Source organism: Vanellus vanellus, assembly GCF_965231255.1.
Source record: "Vanellus vanellus genome assembly, chromosome: 5".
Classification (NCBI taxonomy): Eukaryota; Metazoa; Chordata; class Aves; order Charadriiformes; family Charadriidae; genus Vanellus; species Vanellus vanellus.
Window position 1 is genome coordinate 8,372,148 of NC_138910.1, and position 26,988 is coordinate 8,399,135.

General features: G+C 41.8%; 1 protein-coding gene across 1 annotated transcript in view; it reads left to right on the forward strand.

The window, feature by feature from the left end:
- TMEM163 (transmembrane protein 163) overlaps nt 1–18,616 on the forward strand; it is a gene marked incomplete at both ends in the record, with an annotated part of 106,128 nt that extends 87,512 nt beyond the window's left edge. The window contains 3 exons of the mRNA XM_082484470.1: nt 12,639–12,750; nt 17,080–17,221; nt 18,556–18,616. Coding sequence (XP_082340596.1) covers nt 12,639–12,750; nt 17,080–17,221; nt 18,556–18,616 — 315 coding nt within the window. The remainder of the gene's footprint in view (nt 1–12,638; nt 12,751–17,079; nt 17,222–18,555) is intronic.
- Nucleotides 18,617–26,988: the final 8,372 nt, after the last annotated feature.

Genomic DNA, 26,988 nt, shown 5'->3' on the forward strand with positions numbered 1-26,988 from the left:
AGTGACATGGCAAGGATGCTCATTTCAAAGTCTTTCGGTACATCTCCCTGTGGGAAACTGATTCAGTAAGGGTTGTGTGACAGGTGAAATATCTCAGTGTAAACTAAGAATAACACTGACAAATGGGGAGACCAAGAGAACGGCATTACTGCTGCAAGTCATGGCCAGTGAGGTATTATGCCTAAGAGTTGCTACATAGAAAATAGTTGGAGGAAAAGGACATTGTTTAATAGAAACCTTGTTGCTCTAGCTGTGCCTGAATCTGTTGCTGACTTTCTGTTTGCGTAATGCTCCCTTGCTTGCTCCGTGTCTCAGCAGAAATAGTTATTCTTCCCAGTTGTTTGGGTCTTTGCTGATCAAGTATGTCCCCAGCTAATCCGCAGCTGCCGAGGCGGTATCATTAGCATCTTAGAAGAGTGGAAATCTGCTCAAATTAAATCAGTAAGGGGAGAAGTTTCTGCCTCTACTCTTTTATCTAGGGTGCCGTCTTCTACCTCTTGGACCCCCAATGAACTATTGCTAATACATCTAATTTCTGTAATATCTTACCGTGTACTTTAGCTATAATGTATGGACATATATGCAAAAATAATGGAACAGCATTTTCTGCTAATGGGTTTTTGCATAGCAGTGAAGTAACCAGTTCTGCATCAAAATAGTGACCTAAAATATTTCTGATGGTGATTTCTGCATTACTGAGTGTTACATATTAATGTGCTGCTCTGATGCCAGGGAAGTATCCTAGTGATGTGAGCAAGAACAGAACATTAAGATGAAGGAAAGGTAGCGTAACTCCACAGGAGTCCCAGGCTGGTATAAAACTAGGGTGAAGAGCTCTGTACGAGGTTAAGAGGATGTATGCTTCAGCATAAGTTTCACATGTGAGTCATAGTCGCATGATTATTTTTGTACAGTTTACGTCTTTATTAGTTTTTCTTGAAGCAAAGGTCGTTGAGTATGTGGGTACTTTTCAAAGCGTCTTGTGAAATTTTAGATGTGTGACTTCAATTTTAGGGGAGATAATGTGGCTAAAACCCAACTGGAAAATGTTGCTTTTGGTGTTCAGATGCTGGACACAAAGCTAGTATTGTCAGTCTTGAAGACAGAGATGGTTTGGAATACATTGCTCTCCTGTTTGTGGAGGATTCAAGATTAATGTAATGTTAGTGCAGAGCAACATGACTGGCTGCATCGTTCTCAGAACTGTAAATTCTCTTTTTACATCTGAATTTGTGGTAAAGTTCAGTGACTTTGTCAGAGTTGAAATTGTTACAATTGTTCATTTTAATTTGTGTAAGTTTTGGAGAAAATAGTATGATATGGACAAGTTTAATTTAAGAAAGGAAACAGATCAAGCAATTAGGTATCTGCTTGCTAATTGTAAGGTGCTATGATTAAAATCCTGAAAGCATAGTCAGTCGCTTCTGAGTCATTCTGGATCAATTACACAAAGTTCATTGTATTTCTTGTTGCATATAAGATACAGCGGTTACATATCTGTCAGTTCTTAATATGCATTTAGCAAGAAAGATATTTACTTGGAAATAATTTATGAGATCTTTAATGTAGAGACTCTGTTGTCATTGAAGCGGATCTCAGAAGAGTTACTTCCATGAAAATACTACCAATAGGAAATGATATAAAATTCACGTGACCAAGAAATCATTTGAAATGCTTTTTCAAATGTTTGGAACACAGATTTTCTTGTACTTACATGGACATTTAAAACCAGGAGTCTTCAGTATTTTTGTCATTTCATATGATGATTTCAGCCGCAGGTCTGATGATTGTCACCAGGATTCGGAGAACCAAAAGTAGAATGACAGGTTTACACATTGATGGCATTTCCAGCTCAACTCCCCATCCTGTAAGGGGCTTAAATGTCCACAGTTTCGAGTTAGACTGCAGAGAGGAGCTACTTAATTTACAGGACAGGAGCTCAGGTTTAGCTCAGTCAGGCGTTTTTCAGTCACCTATTTGAATTCTCTTTTATTCCATGCCCAATGTAATTTTGTTGAAACACTGTGAATGACAGCATGCCGGATCTGCACTGGCATAGAAGAGAGGACAATTAGAGCTCCCGACTTTCTGCGTTTCTTAATACAGCCTCTGCCTTTCTTTTCTGCTTTTTGTTTGTTTTACCTCTTTCTCTGTGTTAAGTAAAAATAAATAATAGGTAGTGTATGTCACTACACATGCTTTCAGCACAGGCGATGTTTATTGTAATTCTTTTGAACACTTCAAAACCTTAGGAAACACAGAAATGGTCTATTTCTCCTTTTGGTCCCTTGCTTGAGATGCCAAGGACTGCATTAACTTTGAAATAGCGTATAAGGCAGGATATGAATGACTAGGTAGATTAATTGGCGTAAAATATGGATAAGTTTAAGGATAAGTGTTTATCTGAATTTTGACTTCTGGTAGTGTGTGTCTTTTGTATACGCAACAGCAACTGTGGCCATACTGGGTCTGGCTAGAGGCCTTTCCTTGGTCATCACTGCCTTTCTTTGTACATTTCTTTGTAGTTTTATCTCCATTTTTAGATGAGGAAGCCTGAAAGACCCACAGGATTCAAGGTATAGGTGTCACTGGGGATTTATACCATATGTTAATTTTTGCAAATTGCTATTGAGCACTGAATTGATATTTTTACAGAACTTTAACTGTAGTTTCCATCTCCTGCAGTTCAGAAATTGTCTCTATTTGGTAAATGTAGGGTTTTCCCTGCACACAGTACTTCTATATTATAATTAAAAAGAAGCCTGCCCTGAAAAATGACATTCTATGCCAGGAGAGTTGGCCAGAGAATTAATTATACACTTACTATATAATTCTGTATTTTATTAACTATACACTTCTTACTATCATGGGGAAAAGTTTCTTTTCAAGTAATTGATATATATATTAATCCTCAGGGTTCAAAATACAATCCCTTGTGCTAGCGTTTTCAATATTTGCGATGTAGAGCAGTGTTTTCCAACAACTGATCCATAGAATTGTATTGGTTATTGTGTTTTTAAATGAATTAATTCATGAAGTCATGAATTACAGGGTTGATATGGTAGATGTAGAAATATTGCCACTTGAAGCGATCTATTTGTCCAAAAAGTCTGGAAACCACCAATATCGAATATATACAGTGAGAAGTGTAATGGATTTTTTTTTTTCTCCCACATTTTGAAGCTTTAGACGTTACATTTTCTGATGCTCACCAAAAGTATTATGGGTCTGATTTTTGGACAGAGGAGTAAATGATGAGAATAAAGCTTTCATGTCCCTTCTGGAGAGGATCTGTCTGTCGTGTAACGTTACCTGCAATTTCCAGAGATGCTTCATCTTCCTTTGGAGGCAAATTTGTGGGGGGGTGTGTATGTAGACGCAGTTTCTGTGTGCATCAACACATATGCACAAGTCACTTTCTTTATCAAGTTGTGACCTCCATTCTCATTTGCTTGAAAATATTTTTAATTAAAGCTTTCTTATTTTATGAGTTTAGAGGTGTGATGATGTTTTATTCTTGTCTTTGAACATGTTGGTTTTGAAGGAAATCTTACTGTTTCTCTCCTATTCTTATCATGTAGGTAGGATAATTAGATATTTGGGTAAGATTTCCTCTAAAAAGTAGGTGTATGTGTGCTGTATAGAGCCCATACAGGGCCCCAAGCCCTTCTTTTAAGACTTTCTATGTGTGTGCTGTACAGTGGATCTGCCCAAACACTATGCAAATGTTTGCAATGAGGAGTAGCTGTGAACATGCTACTGTACACCTGGAAAACTTGAAAAAAATATGGAAATATCACAAAATCCAAAGAAAACAAGTTTGTTTTTTTTTACAAGAAAGAGATGTGCCATTAATGTGAGAACCTTATAGCTACAAATTCCTCTTCTTTCTGTGTTCGTCTCCTGTTCTTCATAGAGCTGTGAATATTTGGGGGTCTGCTTCAGCATGACATGCTGCAGTTATTATTTCAGTTTCATATCGTTGGCACCTAAGGAAATACTTTGCACTGATCAGATCTTTCTCTCTTTCTGCCCCTCCCCCCCTCCCCCCCTTTTCTTTGTTCCTAATGCTCTTGCTGGAAGTGTTAAAAGAAGTAGGCCAGCTGCTCTTCTTTCTGGGGTGTGTTTGGAATTAACATTTCTGATAATTTTAGCTGTTGTTCAATACACCTGAGTTACAAAGCTAATCCGTATTTGAGAATTGGAATATAAAACCTTCATTCTGTTTACCCTTCCACTTAATTCTTAATTTTAAATGGATATTTCTCAGATAATGCAATTTAAGGTATTTTTTTTTCTACAGTGTTGAGCATTGAACCTAAAATAGATCACTTCATGTTGGCTCAGAAATGATTTACTATGTTTTTTTCCCCTAGCTATCAGATTTAGAATATTTCCTCTATTGCTACTCGCAGCATTTGCTCTCCAACCCATGTTAGCCATAATAAGATAATTCCCACTAGGAAAAGGAATTACCATTCCTTTATTGATGTTTCAGAGAGCTGTATCCACAGCCAGTACTGACCCTGAGGATTTGGTACACACATGTTTCATTACAAATTAGGAGGAATAGTGGTATTGCATGTTGTTGATGACATCATGCTTGGATTTCTGGAAATTTTAGTGATTTTTTTGGTGTTTTGTTAATGTATTGAGAAAGGAGTTTAAAACTGAAATTAAGCATAGGTTTTGAGCATTTTTTTTGCTTTTGCATTTGCTAGTGTTAATGCTTGCCATTGACCTGATAAAAACAATTTTTCATTTGCCCCTTCTGCATGTCAGTTACTATGTATTCTTGGATAGTATAAACACAATTTAAGTGTAAATAGTGTATTTTATTTTGACTGTTGCCACAAAGAATTTGCAGACCTTTTCTTGTTTATTAAAGAAGGCTAAAAAAGCCCAACCCAGCCACACTGAGAATGACTGTTTTAATTTCACCTGGGGTTGTAAATCAATATCCATTTACTATTCAGTTACTGCTTGCATTTCCCTAGGTAATAGTATAACACATGTAATGTCAATGCAGTTTGGCATTTGTCCTCATTAGTATGGCAAAGGACACTTTTTTGCAAGAGTAAGCAAGCATCATGCCATATTTCTGACATTTCCTGCAGAACAAAGAAGGAAAAATGTAATCAGTTTGTGTACAAAAGACGTGCAGAACATCTGATGTGGCGCCTCCAATGCTTTTATAAATGAAATCACTTGAAAGATTAGGCCGCATGTAATTCTATCATATACTATCGATTACAGTTGAAATGGGAAGGTAGGGGTGGCACAGTGTAGCTCCATGAGTTCTGATTTATTTACTAATTTAATCGTTTATAATAAATACATCATAAATATATTTATCAATGTCAACAGTTGAATTATAGCTCAGGACATTATAGCAAGTAATACTTGTGATTATAGACACATAATCTATGTCCTTACACATACCTCCCTATACATTTCTAATGTCTCTCATATATATATAAAATTTATTACTTACCATTTCAAGTTAAAGTCTACAGTAGAATCCTGTTTTAGCGATATTTGACAGGCTGACTGAGTTGGGATTGTTCAGCCTGGAGAAGAGAAGACTCCGGGGAGACCTTACAGCAGCTTTCCAGTATCCGAAGGGTGCCTACAAGAAAGCTGGAAAGGGACTTTTTACAAGGGCATGTAGCGATAGGATAAGGGGGGAGTGGCTTCAAACTGGGAAAGAGTAGATTTAGAATAGATATTAGGAAGAAATTTTTCACTGCGAGGGTGGTGAGGCACAGGAACAAGTTTCCCAGGGAAGTTGCTCCATCCCTGGAAGTGTTCCAGGCCAGGCTGGATGGGGCTTTGAGCAATCTGGTCTAGTGAGAGGTGTCCCTGCCTATGGCAGGGGGGTTGGAACTCGATGATCTTCAAGGTCCCTTCCAACCTAAACCATTGTGTGATTTATAATGTTACCTATTTTGTGTGGTTTGGTGTTTGGCCTTAAACAATTAATTCAACCCTGAAATAGACGTGCTTCATACAGGTTGGTGAGAACGTTGTGGATACTTGAAGTAGCTAGTAAGCCAGGGTTAGGAAAAACATATCAATCACACTTCGCTCTTCAAGTGATTGGTGGAAAGTCTTGTTTTCAGACTTTACCACACAGTGATAAGAAATAAGTTGGCAACTGCTAGCCCCTTGGCAGGTTATGTAAAATGTATTGCTGGTCTCAATGCCCTACTAATTGGAGAAATGGCAGTGTCCCTAGAGAGACACTTCCGAGGGTGGACAAATAGCATTTTAAATTACATTTTATAGCTTTTTGATGCTAGAACTGTATAGATGAATTCTGGGAAAATGTGAAGCACAAATGGTCTGAGTTTCAAGCAGACCCTTTGCAGGAGCCCTGAGGTCACCTAAGATAGTTCTCTGGAGTTCATAGCCCCACGATTCCCAGCCCCGGTGCCCCACCACGGCATTGGCCTCCCCCTGTCTTTGTTATCTATTTCTTGAAGAAGTGCTCTGTGCTGTGGAATTGCTTTGTCACAGCACTTCAGCACCAAAGATACAAGTTTAAACATTCATAAGATTTTTTTTTTTTTTTGGTACTAATAATAGATCTTTATATCTCCATGTGAAGAGACTGTCTCCTACTTGAGTCAGATGCTGGGCTGTCGGTTTGTTTTCCGACAGTGAAGTGCAATTAAAACTCTTGTCCCTTTTGATGTTAGCTGGTGAGAGAGATCCTCCAGCTCCCCAGAAGCTCCCTCTAGACTGATTACATAAACTATTTATTATTTGGGAGAACGTGCGATAGAGATTTGGACCTCTTTTTTCTTTTTTTAAAAAATTGTTTGTATTAGAAACATTGCTGTTAAGATCTATATAAACAGAATCCTTCAGGGGGAGAGAGGGGAGGAAACCAGCCCTTTTTGGTTAAGTAACATCCTGCACAGGGGGGCTTTTAGTGATCTGACAGCCAGTGCGCTCCAATGACGTGAGAGCTGCTGAGGGACCTGGAGGACCGGGAGGCAGTGGAAAGCGTATGGAGGTGGGGATGAGGAGCAGGGAGGTGGCAGAACCTGATGGGCACAGGGGAGGATGGTGACCAGTCACCTGGACTGAAGAAGGGTCATTGTTAGGACCTGTGAGACAGATGGTGAGTTGCTGAGATGGACAAAATTAATATTTAACAACACAAACACAGCTCATTTTGGGCTAGCCATGACATCGCTCCTGCCAACAGCATCTGTAGCGTTCCAGAAACATGTCCCTACCTCCTCAGCCAAGATGAGCAAGGCTTTGTAGAGAAGAGGTTCAACACCATGAGACACTGGCTTCTCCAGGAAGGGGAGAATTACTGGTACCAGTAATTCCCAGCTCCTGCGGGAGTGGGGAGGTGGCTCAGCCTTTGGCTGGTTCACTGAAGAAGCTGAGGAGAGGGCAGAAGAGTGGAAAGAAACCTGCAACTGTTGGGGGGTGGGAGAAGCAGCTTGTTTTGGGATCACATGAGAATGAGCTACCAAGGAGGGCCAGAGAGGAGGATCACTCATAGATTTTAATCATAATATTGTTTGTGTTGTGACCAGTGGGGAGGCGCACTGAACATGCCTTCTTCCTCCCATGCTGACGAATACCTTTTTACTCAATGCTGTACGCTTCAGGTGAAATGAGAACATTTTACATCCCAGAAGTGGAAGTGAAAGGGCTGTAATTAAAGGAGAGGGGGCGGAGGGAAGTTGGTAGAAATAATATATAAAATCAGGGCAAAGTTTTAGGGTCAGAATTAGCAAGATGCATTCTAGGAAAAGATTAGGAGCACAAATCAGCTGAAATTTAGTTACTAGGCTGGGAATTGGGTTAAAATATTGCCACGTAATAAACCAAGCACTGAAGCATTCCCTGTGGCTTTTTTTTTTTTAAATTTCTACAATAGATTCAGAAAGAGATCAAAGTCACAACATCATCATCAACAAATTTTCCTTAAGCTATAAGATTACTGCTGCTTTTGCTTTCCTTGAAAGCAGAGACAGAACTGTTGTCATGTTTTTGAAGACACCTCTTCTTGGCTACACTGGTGGGGACAATGCGTTTGGATAAAGTGGAGGAAAGCTGCCTGCTGGCTTCTGTTGTTCCCTTCCTAGCACTGAAAAAAGAGCATCCTAGGAAAGCTTTCTTTTGGGAAACTGTCACAGCATAAAATCTTGCATAAAATAAATCTTAATAGGGACACAGCAGCTATGTGTAATGAGATGGCAGTCTAGGATGGGCACCTCGCTTTATGTACAGTGCTGTTTTATACATGAAGCCATCTAATAAGATATATGTGTCCTTTAATTAAGGTCTCATGTACAGTGTAGTAGTAATGAGGGAATATGATGAAAAGAAATGGAAAAGGAAAGAGCTTTATTTACCATGCAGGGAAGCCTTTATCATATGGAAATGATCAGAATTTAAATTTTTATCATCTGTCACAATTTGCTGCTGCTTTAATTAAAGTAACACTAAGGCCGTGTACAGCGAGTCTGGCTAGATGTGCTTCGTGCCCTTAATGACTGTCAGATGGGAAGGCAAGGGGTATGGAGAGGGCAGGACTGCGGGAAGATCCGGAGGGAGATGGTGCCAGATGGCCAAGCTTATTTTATTAATTTAGATTTCCATTACAGCTTCTCTTTTCTTCATGTCTCCAAAGGATGAGTTAATGTGATGGGAATAATTTCACAGCCATAGTAGGACATGTTTAACTCTTTGGAGCCCAACCAGCAAAGTGTGTGTGTGTCAGTCATGTGTCCCGTCGGTGAGGCCCACAGCAGCCCACCCTCTCTCAGGTCATCTGTTGAATCCCTCTTAGCAGGTGCTTCCAACCATGATGTCCTGACTCACAGCGTACCAGTGCAGCCAGCCACTGTCCCGCACCGGTTCCAGCTTCTGATCAAGACAAGCATTTTGAGCCGTTTCTCTCCTGTTACCACCTCGCCTGCTCGGGCAACGTGCCGCAGGGACTGTCCGTGCTGCTGGGCTTCGCCGCATATTTTGGGCTGATCTCTTACGTCTGCAAAACCTTCTTGTTAGTAGCTAGTAGCCTTGCTCTTCTTCTTCCAGCTCTCAGCTGCCTGGACACCCAGAAAGCATAGTAAAGTACTGAGGAAAGTGAATTTAAAAGATTATTTTTTGCTCTTCGGTTTTGTCTTCCTGGATCGTGCGCTCAGTTACTGAGGTATCTGCCGCCTCCCCGTGGCTGCTGCGAAAAGCTGCACACAACTGGAGCGAGTGATTTTAGGTACTATTTAGATTTAGGGGTTTCGAGAAGAAAAAAAGGAATATCGTCTTCTGAAAATCTGTTTGGCACAGTCTAAAGGAAGAAACTGCTGAGGCGTTTGCATTTAGAGCGGGATTTCTAAATTTCTTCCTTTTCTGTGTCCCCTGTGATGACAAAGGAGCTTTGATTTTTCAGATCTTCCGCATCAGCAATGGTTGTTGCATTAGTATTAGCATAAAACGAGCTTGTCTTTGGTGAGTCAATGAAAAAACCACCAAAATTATGAAGAATTTCTAGTTCCTGAATCTTCTATAAAAAGCCTGTTCATTAATTCACTTCATGAGTTGATTCAGAAATCTGTATCACATTTAAGTCATTCTTGGATTCCAGCAAAGCGGCTAGACTAATTTTGATCACAACCATGTAGTCAGAACAAATGGCAAGGTGCATTTCCACATACTGTGAGTTTAGTGACCCTGAATTCACCCCAAAAATCTAGGGTGCATGCCATGACAAGGGAAAACCAAACCAGCTCAAAATAATGTGCCGTGCAGAGGATGAAACCTTGCAGTAACACAGGGAATAAGGCATAACGTTTTCAAGATTCTGCATTAATAATTGGACTTCTGAACATCTATATCAATAATTTTTTAAATATCTCGTATTGTGATTCATAGTTTTTTCCAAACTGATTTTGTAATTGTTTGCAGGTCCATCCCCAAGAATTTCATAGGTGTAGGAAGACTGCATTTTGTCAGCCTTGGACTGACAGTAACCTAACTTTTGGTAGCAAAGTAATTTATGCTGTCACCTCCACTGGGTCTACAACGTTCAGTTCTGTGCTAATGACAAAGCTTGTGCTTTGCTGAGGAGGAAGATGAAGACAAGAAGTAGGGATGCCTGGGATCCATCAGTAAGTTTTTGGAGAGTCTGTGGGGTGATAATCATAGAATTGTCTAGGTTGGAAGGGACCTTTAAGATCATCAAGTCCAACCATCAACCTAACACTGCCAAAGCCACCACTAAACCGTGTTCCTAAGGACCACGTCTACCCATCCGTTAAATACCTCCAGGGATGGCGATTCCACCACTTCCCCGAGCATCCTGTTCCAATGCTTTACAACCCTTTCTGTGAAGAAAAGATAAAGTAAGAGAAGAAATGATGAAGTAAGAGGTCTCATGTAGTCATTGGGCATTGGCAAGCGAGATGGAAGAGAAACAGAGTGTTGAACTGTCGATTGTTCCATTGAGCACTCACCCACCACGCGTTGCCTGTGAAAAGCTGGGGCTAGCCACTGGCCAATGCACGTCTGAGAGCGCACCGAGTTTGCACACCCCTTTGCATTGTCCTTTTAATCTGCTCCTCACTCACCGTTTAGAGTGAGGGGCCTTCATGTTCTCGAGAGCTTGCCATGCTTACTGTTACAAACAATTCAAGTAAAAACCAAACTCGCGCACCTATGGGAAGCTCACATTTTGTATGATAGTGTGAGAATGGCGCTCTGAGTGCTAACTCGGCAGGTTGGGATAGAGATGACTATAGAGATGACTAGGTTGATGGAGCATATCATTCTGCATCAGATTATACTGAAGTCTTATACATTTGCTATATATTAAATATTAGGTAAAATAGCTAATAAAATATTAGATGAGATTAGATAAAATCTCAAGACCGATAAGAATTTGTCAGGCTATCACAGTTAAGTCTTTGGGCATGATGTATACACATTTTTGAGAGAGATGTACAAAGTTTAGAGGCATGAATTTGACAAGGATCTCAAATTTCAAGTGCTTTTTGCAAAGTTTATTCAGACTTTTGGAGCTTTGTTGTCATTTCAGATCTTCTGAAAGCTCCCAGCTTTCCTTGCTGGGCTGACAGCAAGCAAATATTCCCAGTACTTCCTTAGTCATTCCCTAGCACTCAAATTGCTTGGGTATTTTCCAGTCATTTTGTTAGAATAATTTTACAAATCCTTTTTAGCCTCCTTTACATGGGGCTTGAGTTTTGTGTTCTCACTACTTCTATTTTACTCTCTTTCCCTCTGTGCACTTTGTCTTAATTTTCAATATTGGACCAGGACCAGAGAGAATGAGCCCATGACTAAGAGTGAGTGAAGTAGGCTTTGAAAATTATATGACATACAAAATTGTATAAAAATATATTGAATGATTTATTTAGGGATGTGAGTACATTATATCGGTAATCTAATTCCCTTTATCTTCCTAAGCAGCTTTCAAAACGATTTTTTTATTTCTTTGGGTTTTGAATTGCTGCTAAAATAATGAAAATGGAGGGAGCTGATGATGAATCATCATGACAATGTTTACTATCAACGGGGATTTTTGCCAGAGTGTTTGAATCAGTAGCAGGGTCCCAGTGGCACTGTCCCACTTAGACCTGCAGATAAAATAAATAAATAATTCTTCCTATTTCCTTTATTTGTACTGATGCTGCAACAGCTTAAAATAAAGCTTCTATTAAGAGTAATAAATTAATCTATTTCCAAGCTGTGTGGTTAGCTGGCAGGCAAGCGTGCTAAGAGCTCGCTTGGGTTTTTCTGCATAGCCCCTGGGCTGATGCACCTCAGGGGGGAGAAGGCACAGGGACTCCTTTAGGCACTGTATTGCAGTGCCGGTGTTTCAGTGCCCAGGAGTGTCTCCTCCCACCCCAACCGAACACAAAATAGCCAGCAGAAAGAGGTAGGTGCCTCCAGATGACCTTTTAGAGCGTGTGCTAAACAATAATGAGTTCCTCTTATTTGCCCTACACAGACAGGCAGCTCTGATGAGGGAGCCTAGGGAGCCCGTGCTACACATTCAGATTAAGCAATATGGGGATATTTCTGTAGCTGTGAAATTAAAGGCCATGGAAAATTTGTTTTCTGAGAAAGAGCAGAACCTGACTTTGCACATCAGTATCAAAACTCTTACGGATGTAGCTTGGACCAGACTTTACCTTAGAAGAAGGAAGCCAAACAAAACCAAATGCAGAATCAGAATCAATATTGAATGGTTATTTCTCACACCAAAAATCAGCAAAGCTCTGGTAAGTGGGATTCTACTCTCAAGCCTTTATCCTGCGTGAGGGAACTTTGTTCCAGTTTGCATTAGACACTAGATTACTAGGAAGTGTGTAGTCAGCCCTGCAGGTATATAACCTCCTGATTCTGAGGAGTTTGTGTCAATTCAAAATTTGTTGCTTGGAACCGTCATGAATTATGTTTGCAACAGCAATTACAGACAGCAGTATAAGCAAAGTAAGTACCGGTTGTTGTGAAAGTCCTAACTCGGGGTATCTTTTTCTCAGGTTCAGTGGCACAAATAATTGCACGATAACTACTACTATTTATCATTTAATATACGAGGCACAACCAGAAGCTATACTAATGTCTGACATCTTTTCTTTCAGGATGATTTTCTGTATAGTGTGTCCGTTTTAAGTGGAATCCTTTGCACTGTCTTGGCAGTAATCAAGTTTATGCTGGGAAAGGTCCTTACAAGCAGAGCGCTGATAACCGACGGTGAGTGCTCCATTTATAAGACTCTTCCAGGGAATGTTGTAGACACAGCAGACACAAGTGACCCCCACACGAGGGCAACTGTGAAAGAGCATTGAAATAAGGAGGCCACTGGGAAATGGAAAGAAACCCTAACCCCAGAGCAGTGTGTGGTATCACTAGCCTCTTGCGCAGATACCTCAGCTGAAATAGGTATGTCTGGTGGAATTCAAACAGTTAATGTGTGGATAGTAAGCAGTAACAGAGAGTTAGAGCTTGAGCATATAATGAATTAGGTGTGTATTAGTCAGAGGTTAGACTACAGAGGGGGGATACAACACCAATTTGTGTAGCTTTGGTTAAGTCACATCTATCCTCACTGCCTGGTAAACAGTTTCATCCCTACAGTTAAAACGAAGCAAGTCTGTTGCAGAAGACACCTCCATGCCTTGAGCAGAAATGGCAACCATCGTTCATACATACCCCCTGTAGCCTTAACTTGCCACCGTAGTGCTTTTCCTGCCACTTTGTAGAGCTGGTGGAGCATCGCGTGCGCAAGGCAAAGCCGTTGCCTGCCTACTGCCCCACACTCCGCTGGCCCTGCCGGACTCTGGCACAAGGCAAATCTCCTCCGCTGTATCCTTAGAAGATCTCACTGCCACTACTCTGTTGTCTTGGGTGTGTAGCACCTGACTGTTGCTGGTCTTAAAGGCATGGTTTAGGTCCAGATGCGCCTTTTTCTGACGAGGCTCAAGCTTGTGAAACTTCAGAAAGCCGCAGAGATCTACTCTGCAAACAAGTGAGGCCACAGCGATGGCGGAGATTTCACAGTGCCCCACAAATCTCTACCAGTTTTTACCTGCAAGCACAGGACAATTTGAAATACTCTGTAAACATACACGGTAGGATGTTAATGATTCATGGATTGTGGTGCATAAATTATTTTGCTCTGCTAAAGATTTCGCTTTAAGGAAATTCAATTTTCAGCTTACCCTAGGGATACGTACAATTGCTTTATTTTAAGTAATTTAAACATATGCAAACATGTGTCATAATATGAGTATTTATATTTTATATTGTCCCACTTATATAAATACTTCACACGTATTTATATTTTAAATTCAAAATAAGCAAAAAAGGAATCAAAACAGCAGTGTGGGGTTTACAACTAAGCGGCTGTCTCCCTCCAGTTGTGAGTCTCTCCCAACAGACCAAGCTGTTCAGTCATCTCATTCTTTGCTATGGACTCTGCCACCTTAGACATTTTGAAACAAAAAGATCTCCAACCTGCGGAAAGGATTCTGGAAAGGATCCTGGGAACTGCAGACCAGTGAGTCTGACTGCCTTCGCTGTCAGAGTATACGGGGGGACGTGTCGACCATTTCAGAACTGTGTCTAGGCAGGTAAAGGATTAACTCTCCCTTTAAAAAAATGTGGCTTGTTTTTAAAACAGCATTTTTTTCAGACAAAATATTAGCTGAAAAATTCCTGAATAACGCTAGCTCTGAATTGGTCTCCTGTGTGACACAGAAATCTCTTCCCCCATAATTACATCCTCGTGCTAATTATATTGCTTCTGAGCTGAAGATTGCTCATTCTTTGATTAAAAAAATTAGGGAATAAAGTATACAATTACCTCGGTCTGGCTTTCTCTCTCCTTTCTCTCTTTCAGAACCACTTTAGAAAATGTAGGAGGCTGATCTTACCACGTGTGGTTAAATATCTTCTTTCACAAGATGTATTTACATATTTACTTGATTTATTAACAATCAGGAGGAGACAATGTGATTCAGCAGCTGAGACAGGTTTAGCACTCCCTTGCATATCTTTTTTTAGTGTTTTCTGTTTCCTGCTAATTTACCTCCTGCGACCACTGGCTGTAGACCAACAAACTGTTTTGCGTAACAGAGCGTACATTTTTCTTCCTGAAAAATAGGTTTATTTTCAAAACAGCAAATTCTCTCTCATACGTGTCAAAATCTATTATCGATTTATTATTTTTTTTAAAGATTAATTATGTTTCAGAGTAGGGCTCAACAACAATATCGCTTTAAAGCCTAAACGTATGACTCCGAATAAGGCAAAATGCTATTTGTACAATCTGTTTATAGCAAAAGCTCGTGGCCTTTTGGATAATAAAACCAGCCATTTCCTATCTTGAATTTTGTAACATCTCGGAGGACAAATGCAGACATGTGACAGCTAGGTGATGTCAGCCAGCTTTCCTGTAGGTTTTAGGTATCTGTTTCCTTCCCAGATTTAGCCACCTGTTTTTTCCTGTGCTAGCCGTACACGCAGAACGTGGGGTCTGGATTAATACCCGCAGCTGTTACATGATCTCCTGCCACAGCAGCAAAGAAGGGTTTGATGGAAAGACAGTTGGGAAGAGAAGACAATTTCCTTTGGAAGTAGCTTTTAGATCATTTGGAAAAATCAGCCAATAATTGCAAGAAAATGTATTATTACTGCCTTTTGCTTATCATGCTGATGGATTCTGACTTAAGATGGAGCAGGGGAAGTAACACTGCTTTAAATTTATAGTTAATTAACTTATACTTAATATTCTTTATATATTCTTTATATATACACACGCATTATATTTCATTGACATGTATTAGCACTTCAGGTTACATTACCTTTAGCCCCTTTTCTTTGCAGGGCCGGAAGGCCGAAACCTTTGTACGCTCCATTCTGCCACAGACTTGCTAAGTTACACGTGCTTTTCCACGCCAGGGTTTCCTTTACATTTAAGTACCTACTGACAGGGAGCTGGGGAATCTTAATCACAATATTGGTGGTTTACACGAGTATCTCAGCTGTAGGGATACCTAGGAAAGGTCAATTTTTAGCTACATCTTTCAGAAAGGCTTAAGATGATTTAGGTAAGGACTGACTGTGAGAGGTCTGGATCAAAGGAGTCCTTCAGGAATAAGTGTCATATATGTGGTTGTTGGCAGTCACGGGGAATTGGAAAAAAACTGGCTAAGTACTATAAGCAGCAGCTGATTAGCATTGACTCACCAAGCAATATAGAATATTTCAAATTTGATTTTTCATTTGTTAACTAGGTTAAATAGTATGTTTATCCATCAAATGAATGCATTATCAGTGACTTTTTTTTATAGAACAACGGTAATATCTTTTGCATTATTGAGGGGAAAAAAAATCAGAAAAGGGGAATTGGGGGAAAAAAATGAACGCAAAGAATGACTTAAAAAACCCCTAAACAATAACCAGTCAAGCAGGAGTTGAAGGAAAAATGGCATTAGTTATTTCAAAAGCTCGGGGGGAATTTTGAAGGGACAATCTTGGAGACAAAGAGAAAAGGTTTAGAAAAAGAAAGAGGAATCTAAAAGGATGTTCATAAAAATTGTGAATAATTGATAGGAAGCCCCTGTGATATATCCAAGGTATGAATGGAAAATATTCGTCAGATTATCCTGTATGTCTTCCCTAATGCATTCAGCAGTGTATGCAGCTCTAAGCTGTAGTGCCACATACATGTAAGTAAATACATGGAATGGGGTGAAAAGCTGCAAGAGGACCTCTTTGAAACGTTACTGTGCAAAACCATTTTCCTTTTCATGAGCTCCTTGGGTGTACTGGACTCCAGTTTCCTTCTTTTCAGAGAAAGTGAGAGCCTTTGGGTACCTTGTGAAGTGGCCTTTGAAGTTCTAACCTGGGATATTTGCACGTGCAGCAATGGTACATATATTATGAAGAGATTCTTTGGAAGATAACTGGGCTACAGCGGTGGTACTCGGGGCTGCAGCCAGCCAGCCACTCTTTTACAGCTCAGATAGTTCATTCATGGCCATCAGCTACAAGAGAGAGAAGTGCTTAACTGTCAGAGTCAACGTGGAGCAGGTCCAGTATTTTGAAGGAATATTGCGGTTTGGAAAATGAGCATCAAGAGGTGAAAGCCCTAGGAAATAAACAGCAGCTAGAATTGGGATTGGAACTAGAGAATGAAAAAAATCGGGACTGACCAATTCAAGACACACAGTATAGGGAAATGAATGTAAAGTTATTTATATCAGGCAGGACAAGTGACAGAGTTCTTAAACACTGGTCAGACACCGGCTATTCCATGTTTGCTTTGTTGAAATGAAGCGTGGTAAAGACCTCTGGCTGACGTGGGAACGAATTGCACCGCCTCCTCCTCCTCCATGCAGTGCAAGAGCACATAGGTGCCTCTGTGTAATCTCTCCCAAGGCTCTGTGCTCCTTTCTGGTGGCACCGGTATAATAACGCCTTGTCTCCCTGCAGATTACCTCTTCTTAGGCGAGATGGTTAAGCAAATCCCTTGAGATTTGGTTCTTCCTTTAATTATTTTTTTTTCCCCCCTTCTAGGTTTCAACTCTCTTGTAGGTGGCATAATGGGATTTTCCATCCTTCTTAGCGCAGAAGTTTTTAAACACAATTCTTCTGTCTGGTATCTGGATGGCAGTATAGGAGTTTTAATTGGACTTACAATATTTGCCTATGGAATCAAGTGAGTATCTCCTGCTAGCAGGTATTTCAGCATGTCCAGCAGATGGGCTGGCTGTTTATCGTAATAAGCCATAGCTCTTAAAGGCTTACAGAACTCCAGTAGAATCGGGCACTGGAACTTAGTAGACTAGCTGCCAATACTGAAGCAGAGTGTGTGGCAAGGGATAAAAGATTGTGTCTCACATCAGTTGGAAAGAAGCCAAGACTTAAAACTAAATTGGCATAATTTTAGAAGACTTTTGTATACCTGAATTTGGAAATACAAGGTTTGAAATACCTGAAAAATAACCCCAAAGCTTGGATAAAATCAGTCCCTGTTGCTTTTATGGCACATTTCTAAACACTGTTTTTTTTTCCAAAGAAAGTTGAGGTTCAAGGTAAGGTGCCCGAGTTTAAAGAATGATCTTGCTAGTGATTTCTATCCTAGCCCTACCCTACAGCAACTTCTGAGCTGAAGGTTAGCCAGTTGTGTTTCAGATGTTCTTTCTATTGAATTTTAAGACACTTTTTTGATTCATGACACTAGAAATAGAATAAAACCAAATGAAGCTCTGCCATGTAGTTCATTGCTGCCACAATTTCCCTTGGCTGTGTGGTTTTGTGTCATCTGGAAGCTGTGTGTCTTTTTTTTTTTTTTAAACCTGGAAAATTAAATTAACATTTTAATGGGGAATACCATTCTTGGAAAAATCACTATAATCACTATTTCCGTTGTAAAACTAACTGTTCTGGAAAACAGTAGAGGCAAGTCCATACAAAAGTATTTATTTAAAAATACCAAACAGCATCAGAAGCATTTTGTACAGCCACTGAAACTCATGCTACATACATGCCATCAGTCTGCTTGACAGTGCGCTCAGCCAGTGTGTCACCAAGACACAATGAAGGCTAACGAAGGATAAAACTAAATTCTGTTTTGGCAACTACCTGATTTTACAGTTTGTGAAACTACTGCAATTCTCCTCTACTGTTAAACACCCGTTTCCAGCAGGCTGGTGGGAAACAGGTTGCTACAACAGTCCCTTTGCCACTAATCCCTCCGTGGCTTCTCCAGCCAGATGCGACTGGTGCTGTGCATTTCAATTTCTCGCTGCAGCCCTGCATCCAGGCTTCCTAAAGGAGAGCCCTTCTCCACACAGTTTGTTTTACACTCCCTTTCGGGCAGAATTACTTGTGGGGCGGAATTAATTCTGATCAGGAAAAAGCAAGATAAGGCTGTTACAACTGCTGAGTTCCTTTTAATTCATAAAATAAATATTTATAAGTAAAGCGAACACCCCAGTTCCAAGGCTTTCCTGTGTCTCTGCACCAACACTCCTGTGCTTTCCTCTGCAGGTTGCTTATCGATATGATACCCCGTGTAAGGCAAACGCGCCATTATGAAATGTTTGAGTGAAGATCACACCCTCTCCTCTGTAAGGACTGTAAAACTACAGCATCGTACATTTTGGCAAGTGGTGCCAATGGTATTTTACTAAATATGCAGTTTGTTTCCCGTGGTCTGTTTTTGTTGAAGTTTGTTTTAATGGGAAATCTCTCTGTAAAACTGGCATATGTGCACACTGCTTGCAATTCAGCGAAACAGCAGCGTTGGTTTTTTTTTTTTTTCCTATATGCTACTGATTCCTGTGACAATAGAAAACATGCAGTTTGCAGTTTTAACACAGCTGCCATGTTGTATATTCCGGAGTGAAAGTGTTCTTAATGGTGTGGTAAGCCTGTGGGTAAAGAAGTGCCAGTTTCAGCTCTTGAGTTTTTTTTCCCCTGGCCTGCATTTTCCCAAACACGTGCTGTAACAGAAGTACAATCCTTGCTAATCTCTTCGGCTGACAGAGTATCCTATGTAGAGTCTGGACACCAAGAGCTGTGTTGCTTAAAACACTGAAGTAGGTACTTCCTCCTCCTCCCCCCCCCCCCCCTCCCCAATTCAAATAGCCGCACAGAAAGAGCAGGTACAAACCTTTCTGTGATCAGAGGGATACTTCATTTTAATCCTAACTTAACTGCAACTATACCTCTTCAATTTAAAGTCTATTTTTCTTAACAAGGCACTGTTCATAGCTTTGCATGGACCAAACAAGCACACACACAGTATTACTGTACAGACCAAAGCCAAAAAGCCGTGCAAGGAAGAGGACCTGCTTGAGGAATGGGATTTTTCGTCTTCTGTTATACTCTACGCAGATGTACCAGCGTGTGTGACTTTGTGGTTGCTCTGTAGTCTGATGACGGCACAGCAGTGGCTCAATCTGGTGGTGAGGTTCAGATCTATTTATTAGATTTAGATTGTCCTGTAAAGTGTTGCTCATGTTCCATCACACATCTTATATATTACTTAATAGCAGGTTAAATTATCAAAGACTCTTGATGTATAATCAATAAAACTGGTATCTATTTTATACAGTATCTGTAAGTAACATTTGAAAATTTATTTCCAGAATGTATCATAGAACAAAGTCTTCCTGTATAGCAGCCTATTAAACTGGATTCTCTGGCTATATCCATTTTCTCTTTATTTTATGTATTCCAGGTTGGTTTTCACAACACAGAACCAGTATTGTTGCTTCTGTTTATCACAGGTGGATAAAAAATAGACAGCCCACTGTAGAGTTTGAAATGGGACCACGGTAAGTAGCCAAGTAGTTAGAAATGGGCATTTCTATACGACAATAGACTACAGAAACTAGAATAGGTGTCCAGTTAGACTGTACAATGGGGAACGTTGATTTTTTTTACTGGTGCCTTGTGATGCTAAAACCCTATTTCCTATCCTATGTCACTTAGCAAGTTCTCAGCCAGATCCTTAAGGGCCTTTAATAAAAGTCAACTCCAAATGATATGTGTAGGAAGAGACCACCCAAAGGTTTCACTGACCTGACACTACCTATATGAGGTTCACAGTACTGGAAAGATGACACTTGGTTCTGCTTGAACCAGAAAATTCTTTAAGGTAAAATGAGTTTTATTCTGCTGCTATAGTTTGTTTACACATATTTTGGATCAATTAAGTTTGTGTAAATATTTCTGTGCAAACTTTATGATATTGTTGCTGTCAAGCAGTGCTGATGCTGCTTGTGCCTTGCTGTCATAGGATGATGTCAGAGATCATCATATCACTCAGCAGTAAGATGAAAGTAAGTACAACGCTTCACAAGACAAAGGAGCTACTTCATAAATGCATTCAGCGAGGGCTCCAGAAAGTATAGGAGTCCTCACTGTACCCATCACAGGTGGATTTTTAAATATCAAACACCACCCCAAGACCCTTTCTTCCTACACAAGTTCCTAATTTGTTATGCTTTTGCTTGGTCCTGATCTTTTCCCACTGTGCTTCTTCTCTAACTCATAGTTCGTGAAGTGAGCTGTGGAACAGGTATTTCCCCAGTGATTAACTAGCTTTTGTCAAATCTTCATCCTCAGCCTCAGAATCATAGAACCGGAGCCCAAACAGAGCTATATTAGACACTTCATGGGTTTGTTAGTTTTATTAGTACTGTTTACCCTCTTCTGCCTCTCCAGGGACTTTATTACTTCTCCGGTCCCATTGCTGGTAGTGAGAACGACACTTGGGAACTATTAAAAGTGCTGCTGCGCAGGGCCATGCGCTCTAGCAGCCTGTTTGTAGGAGGGGCCAGCGCCAACTGCTTCTCCTGTTTGTAGGAGAGGAGGCCAGCGCCAACTGCTTCTGAAGGGAAGCGAGAAGGTGTGCCGCCCGGCCCTGCCAGGATACTTATCTCCTGATGGAACCTGTGCAGCACAGATGTCCTAGGCCATTGAAAGGATGTAGGACATTCAAACCAACGCCCAGCTCAAACATTAAGTAATTCTGTTAAAATGCTGAGTGTAAATAGGAGCGGAGGACTACACAGATGTGTTCATGCACAAAGCAAAGCTAAACACGGAGTAAATGAAGTTTCACACTTCTTTCTGGAACGCCGGAATGCTCTTAGAGGATGTTTGTAAGTACAGACTCCAGCTGCGTAGCCTCTGAAAAGGAGATGTGGTTAAACAAGTTAATCATACTTTTTCTTATCAGAATAATTTAAACCTATTGCAGAAACTTTTCAGTTACCACAGGTCCTTCAAAGCGTTCCTGGTATTAGCAGGTAAATACAAGAAAATAACTGAAATACTTGTTATTCTTAAAAGGAAAAAGACCAGGAAATAACGATACTCAGAAATGAAAGCAGATACCTGCTGATAAAGGCAGCTAGCATCAGGGAGACTTTGTATGGTATATGACAATAGAAGAGAAAATAACTGCTCATCCAATTTACTGAGCCGCTCTGCTCTAGCCAGCCACCCTCAAAGGGAACGCTTTCTATATTAGTTTTCTTTATTAAATAGCTGTGCCAGTTGATTTTTCTAACTATGAGATAACAAGAGTGCTTCCAGCTAAGCTAAGTGAAGGTGGACTTTTCAAAAGCTGTAATAGCTCAAAAGCACTTGGACTACTCACCTGAAACTTGGCACTGGCCGACATAATCCTTTGCTTGGTGATCATGGGCCACAGCAGCTCGTCAGCCCTGCCAAATCCTTGCTGTTGTGCCCAGGACACAAGGAAGGAACTTCAGTGTTCAAACAAGGACCAGCACTGGCCCGTGCAGAGACCACAAAATGACACTTATTAAAGTCTGGCCAAGCTCAGAATTGCAAACTAATCCCGGAAAGTGACTATGCATCTGAGCAGCTGCTTTGAATTTGGCCATACCGTTCAGCAGAGAAGGAAGTGGTGAAAAACTCTCACAGTGAGGGTTACGCCAGCTGCAGTCTTGATTCCCAAGCCATGCCCCCACATGCACCAGGTGGGCATGAGGTGTAGGTTAAAGATGGCAAGTGATAACGGTCCACTTATAGCTAAAAGCCAGCTTCTTTGCACCCAGATTGTCATCAAGAAATCACCAGACTAACTTCTGCTGATTTAGTCCCATTTCACTTCTAGCAATATTAGGTAAGCCATAAATAAGCTTCATCCAACCATGGTGGAAAAATGAAAAATGGAGCCTCAAAAGAAGCTCCTTGCTGAAAACGGTGCTCCAGAAATGGACTTTAAGCAAAGATCCCAGACAAAAAGCTTCTCAGATGGGGGCAAATTCAGCTCTAGGCGTACCTGCCCGTGGGAACCACAGCACTACTCACCATTCATAATGCCGTTTGCATTGCCACAGTCCCAGCTGCCTGGGAAAAAGTAGATATTTCTGGCATTTTTTGTTTTGTGGGCCAACTCATGGAGCTGCTCGGTCACTAGACAGGTATTAAGCCTCAATGATACACAAAGCAGGAATGTTTGTTCCCAACCTGGCAATGCATTTTTCCTAGATAGTCAAATTTAAACACCAGAAATATCTTTACTACCCCTTTTCTTTTGAAGTCGCTGAGGCTGGAGTATTAAACGGGCCGCAACAGCAGCAAAGTGCCTCTGCAGCGCCAGAGAGAAGGACCCGCTGAAGCTACTTGCCCAGCGATTATCCCTGGGGTACGTGGACTTGTGCGGATGGCCCCTCCAGAGCCTGCAGGGAGGGAAGTGGTGTCCTTTCTCACCACTGCTCCTGGGAGTGTGCTGCTACTCTGCGGTAGGTGCGCTGCCACCAAGTGGTGCTGTGACAAAGCACATCACCCAGCCTGTGTTGATGGAGGACCAGTAACTACGCAGGAGTAACACACAAAAACACATTCCTGTGGCCTGGCACGTGGGTCCAGGTTACGCAACCGGAGATCAAAATTAAATCAAATAGCAGACAACCCAGGGATATTTCCCTCTCCCGTTCCTCCCACGTTTGGGAGCTGATGTTTTCCTTTCAGCCACGAGATCGGTATTTGAGGCAGCACTGAACGGTTCTACAGTGTTTACCCGTTTAGTGCACTCCGTTACCCACTGCGGTCAGCACGGCTGTTGCTCTGGCAGGATGCAAGAGGAGATGAGGAGAACCCGGCGTGCAGGGACTGGCATGGGCACCAGCAAAAACGCTCGAGTGCAGGGAGGCTGACAGGACGTTTACCCAAAGCCTGCACAGAAGGGCGGCTCTTCTGACTTGGGCAAGTAACTAGGAAACATCCCATTCTGCCAGCTAACACTGTTGCCACCAACCCTGCTCTTCTTCTGAACTCAGCCCTTAACAGCACGGACCTTACAGGACGGTCACCCGTCACCTCACCACCGAGCCAGGAGCGGAGGCAAAGTGACACCTATTCAAAATGGCCAAGGCACAAATCAGGCAGAATCCAAGGCTGCAGCGTGGCCTTGGCCAAATCTCATCGATTCCTCCCTCCTATGGCAGTGGGGAGGAAATTACAGCTAAGAGGAGTCTGTAGTGATTTAGCACCTTTCGCTCCAAAGAGCCGGTACTACGCAGTTGTTATTTGCTGTGACTTCAACGCTCACACCTCGGTACGTTTTCTTTAGGGGTGGTGTTACTCTTCTAGGATTTTTGTCCAGCATTCTTTTTGCTTTGAAGTTTCCGTCCCTGCAAACCTGCTCTCAGATGTGCCTGAGGCATATGCTGTCAGCCGGCGCTCCTCGGGGGCCTCAGCACAGCCCCAGCGAGGGAGGACCGCCAAGCCAAGGGGGCACAAGACAAAGCGGGCCCTACAGTGAGACTTACCGGCTGCAGCCTTTTTGCTGCAAACAAGATTCGATTTTTTTGGCAACAAAGATTTACTACCAGGATTTTAGTTAAATGCATTGTCCGTAATCAGGAAGACAATAAAATGTGCAAGACCCGACCGGCACAGACAGAACTAGAGCCTTGCAAGGCCATAAACCGGGCTGCTTTGCCTCTCGCACACTGAAGAGGACACGTCAGTGTGAGGTGAGGCTTTTGAGAGCCACACAAAGTCCCTGCAAAACGTTTCCATCTGTGGTCTCTCTACCAGCTGGAGTTTGCCTGAACCCAGTCGAAGTGTGTGAGAGCTGAAGTATTTAGTATTTAAGCTCCCCCAATGATCTTTCCAATACAGCTGCACAGCGTGTGTATTTTTTATTCCAAGTTCCAATTTTCATACATTTTTTTTCCATTATGTGACTGCAGCACAGCCCGCATCTGACTCTAGCTGCTCACCGTTTCACAGATGTCTCCTTATAATGTTGAAGCTGAACAACAATTAGGGGAAAGAAACAGGAAGGAAAATTTCCCAGAAATAACCAGAACAAGGGACTTGAATGAGCAGTGTCCTCTACCAATTCATATTGATGTTAGGAAACATTTGGGAATTATGGTACGTTCAATAGCAACACAGAACCAACAAAATTTTCACCCATTTTAACCCAAGGTGAAGTACACCAAGGAAACAGAGACCCCACCTGGAGTACTGCATCCAGCTCTGGAGCCCCCAACACAGGAAAGACATAGACCTGCTGGATTGCGTCCAGAGGAAGGCCACAAAGATGCTCTGAGGGCTGGAGCACCTCTTCTATGAGGACAGGCTGAGAGAGTTGGGGCTCTTCAAGTTGGAGAAGAGAAGGCTCTGGGGAGACCTTATTGCAGCCTTCCAGTACCTAAAGGGGACCTACAGGAGAGTTGGGGATGGACTTTTTACAAGGACACGTAGCAATAGGATGAGGGGGAATGGCTTCAAACTGGAAGAAGGTAGATTTAGACTAGATACTAGGAAGAAATTTTTCACTTTGATAGTGGTGAGACTCTGGCTTAGGTTGCCCAGGGAAGCTGTGGCTGTCCTATCCCTGGAGGTGTTCAAGACATACTTCACCTCACTGGAACAGTAATAAAAGTCTCTTGCAGAAGCACCACCAGCAACGGGCAGCAGAAACCCATCCTGTAGCCACAATGCAGTAAACTCCCTCATTCTGGCTCGAGAATAGACTGTGCAGCTGGAGAGCCAAACCCGAGGCACAAGCCCTCTCCCACCCTGCAGGCATTTCACCGTCCCCCTTCAGTTCGACATTTTTCTTTAAGCTATTGCTTACCAGTGTTGTGCATCATTAATTGGGAGAGGGAAAACAAAAAGGATCCCAAGTTGATAGTTCCCGACTTCTTTACTATTCTGATTTTATATTACTCAGTTCTGTGTGGCCACATGTGAATTAAAAAAAAGCACACAAAAAACTTGGAAAAGGTATTGTTGTAAGGAAGTGAGCAGTTGCTTCTCTCCAGTGTAGTTTTAAAAAGTAGATAGCAGCTACATTACAGATGGACATTTTTACATTTTTAGAACAGATAAAAAAGAGCTGGCCTTGGGGTTTTTTTGGTTGGTCGGTTGGGATTTTTTTTACTACTCATTTTACCACTGCATACTGCTCCCGCATGGGTTGTTCCATTACTCTTGGACACCTCCACCGAAACCTCTCAACGTTCCCAGCAGAAGCTGACACCAGAGGCCCCCTCCCTCAGGCTGGGCCGGGCTGGCAAGAACTGAGATGGGCAGACAGAGCCTTTCGGCAGAAGGGAGGCAACCCAGACAAACCGACAGTTCCGCCAAACAAGTTTCACTCTGTGGACATTTATATTGTACATCTTTTTGGATGTATGTGTTCATGAGCTCCACGGTGATTTCATGTGGGCACCCATAGATAGAGCGCACTGAGTGCACACACCGCCACCCCCCCCAAAGACCCGAGTTCCCATCCCCCAGACGGTTTTGGCAGAGACTCAGGTGGAAGCTCCAGCTGCCGGGACCTCAGCCCAGCGTGGAAGCGATGCCGACTGAAGCAATGCAGGCGCATCATCCAAAGTTTCCCACTTGAGCTCTTGTTCCAGATGCGAGTATGTCAGAAGCCACCCAAGCTCTCTGCATTTAAACCTGGATCTTAAAAGACAACACCCCAAAGCTGTTACCGTACCACAAGCGTAGCTTTGGGGTTTGAACTCCACGGTGTATTGTGCCAGTACGTCTTGTGTATCCGTGTCCCACTGCGCAATTCCACAGTCTTCCTTGTGTGCCGGAAATTTCTAGGAAACCAAGAATTCCTAACTACAGCTGTGGCAAAACTGCCCTCCTAATCTAAGCCTCGATTTCATCCATTATCCAGCTTGGATTTAAAACAAAACAAAGGAAGAAGAGAAGTACTTGCCTGTTGTTCTTCTGGCCAAGATGTGGGTGGGTGGGACTGTTCATGCTCACCTCTGAAGAGGTGGGCCGGCAGCAGAAAGGCCCCGCTGCACAACTGCCGGGGAAAGCCACCACAGAAACGCAATTTTGGATAAATGGCAGCTCACACACTTCCCATTTAAGCACAAAGCAATTAATAATCCAAATCACACAAGAAAAAGGTTTATTGAAAAATAAAGTTCTCCCTAGTTTTTTTCTACAACAGTGAAATCAAAGCATTTTTCTATGCCATTAAAGTACAGACATTTACTTTTCTAAAAAAAAAAAAAAAAAAGTAATTAAAATAAAAAAAATCCCATCCTATTGAACCCCAGTAACTTGACAGTATCTGAACCACTGTGTTCTGTTCTTTCTGAATCAAACTGCTTGAACGTAATATAGTGGAACACAACCATTTAAATAAAACAAAGGATCAACCTTTTCGGAGAGAATTCAAACCAAACACACGTAGTACCAGCCTGACCTCTCATGTACATATAAAAACTCTCATTGACTTCAAATTATTATTTCCAAAAAAGCAGCAATCTTTTATTTTTACAAATTTCACTAGTTTTTTTTCCAATTTACAGTGCTACTGCAATTATTCAGACTTTGACCCCCTTCCCCCATGGAGAATGAGCCTCCTCCAGGGAACGACTCAGAACAGAAGCCAAAGAGCTGCCCCAAACTGCCCTCTGAGGACCTTCCCGGCGGCGGTCAGCC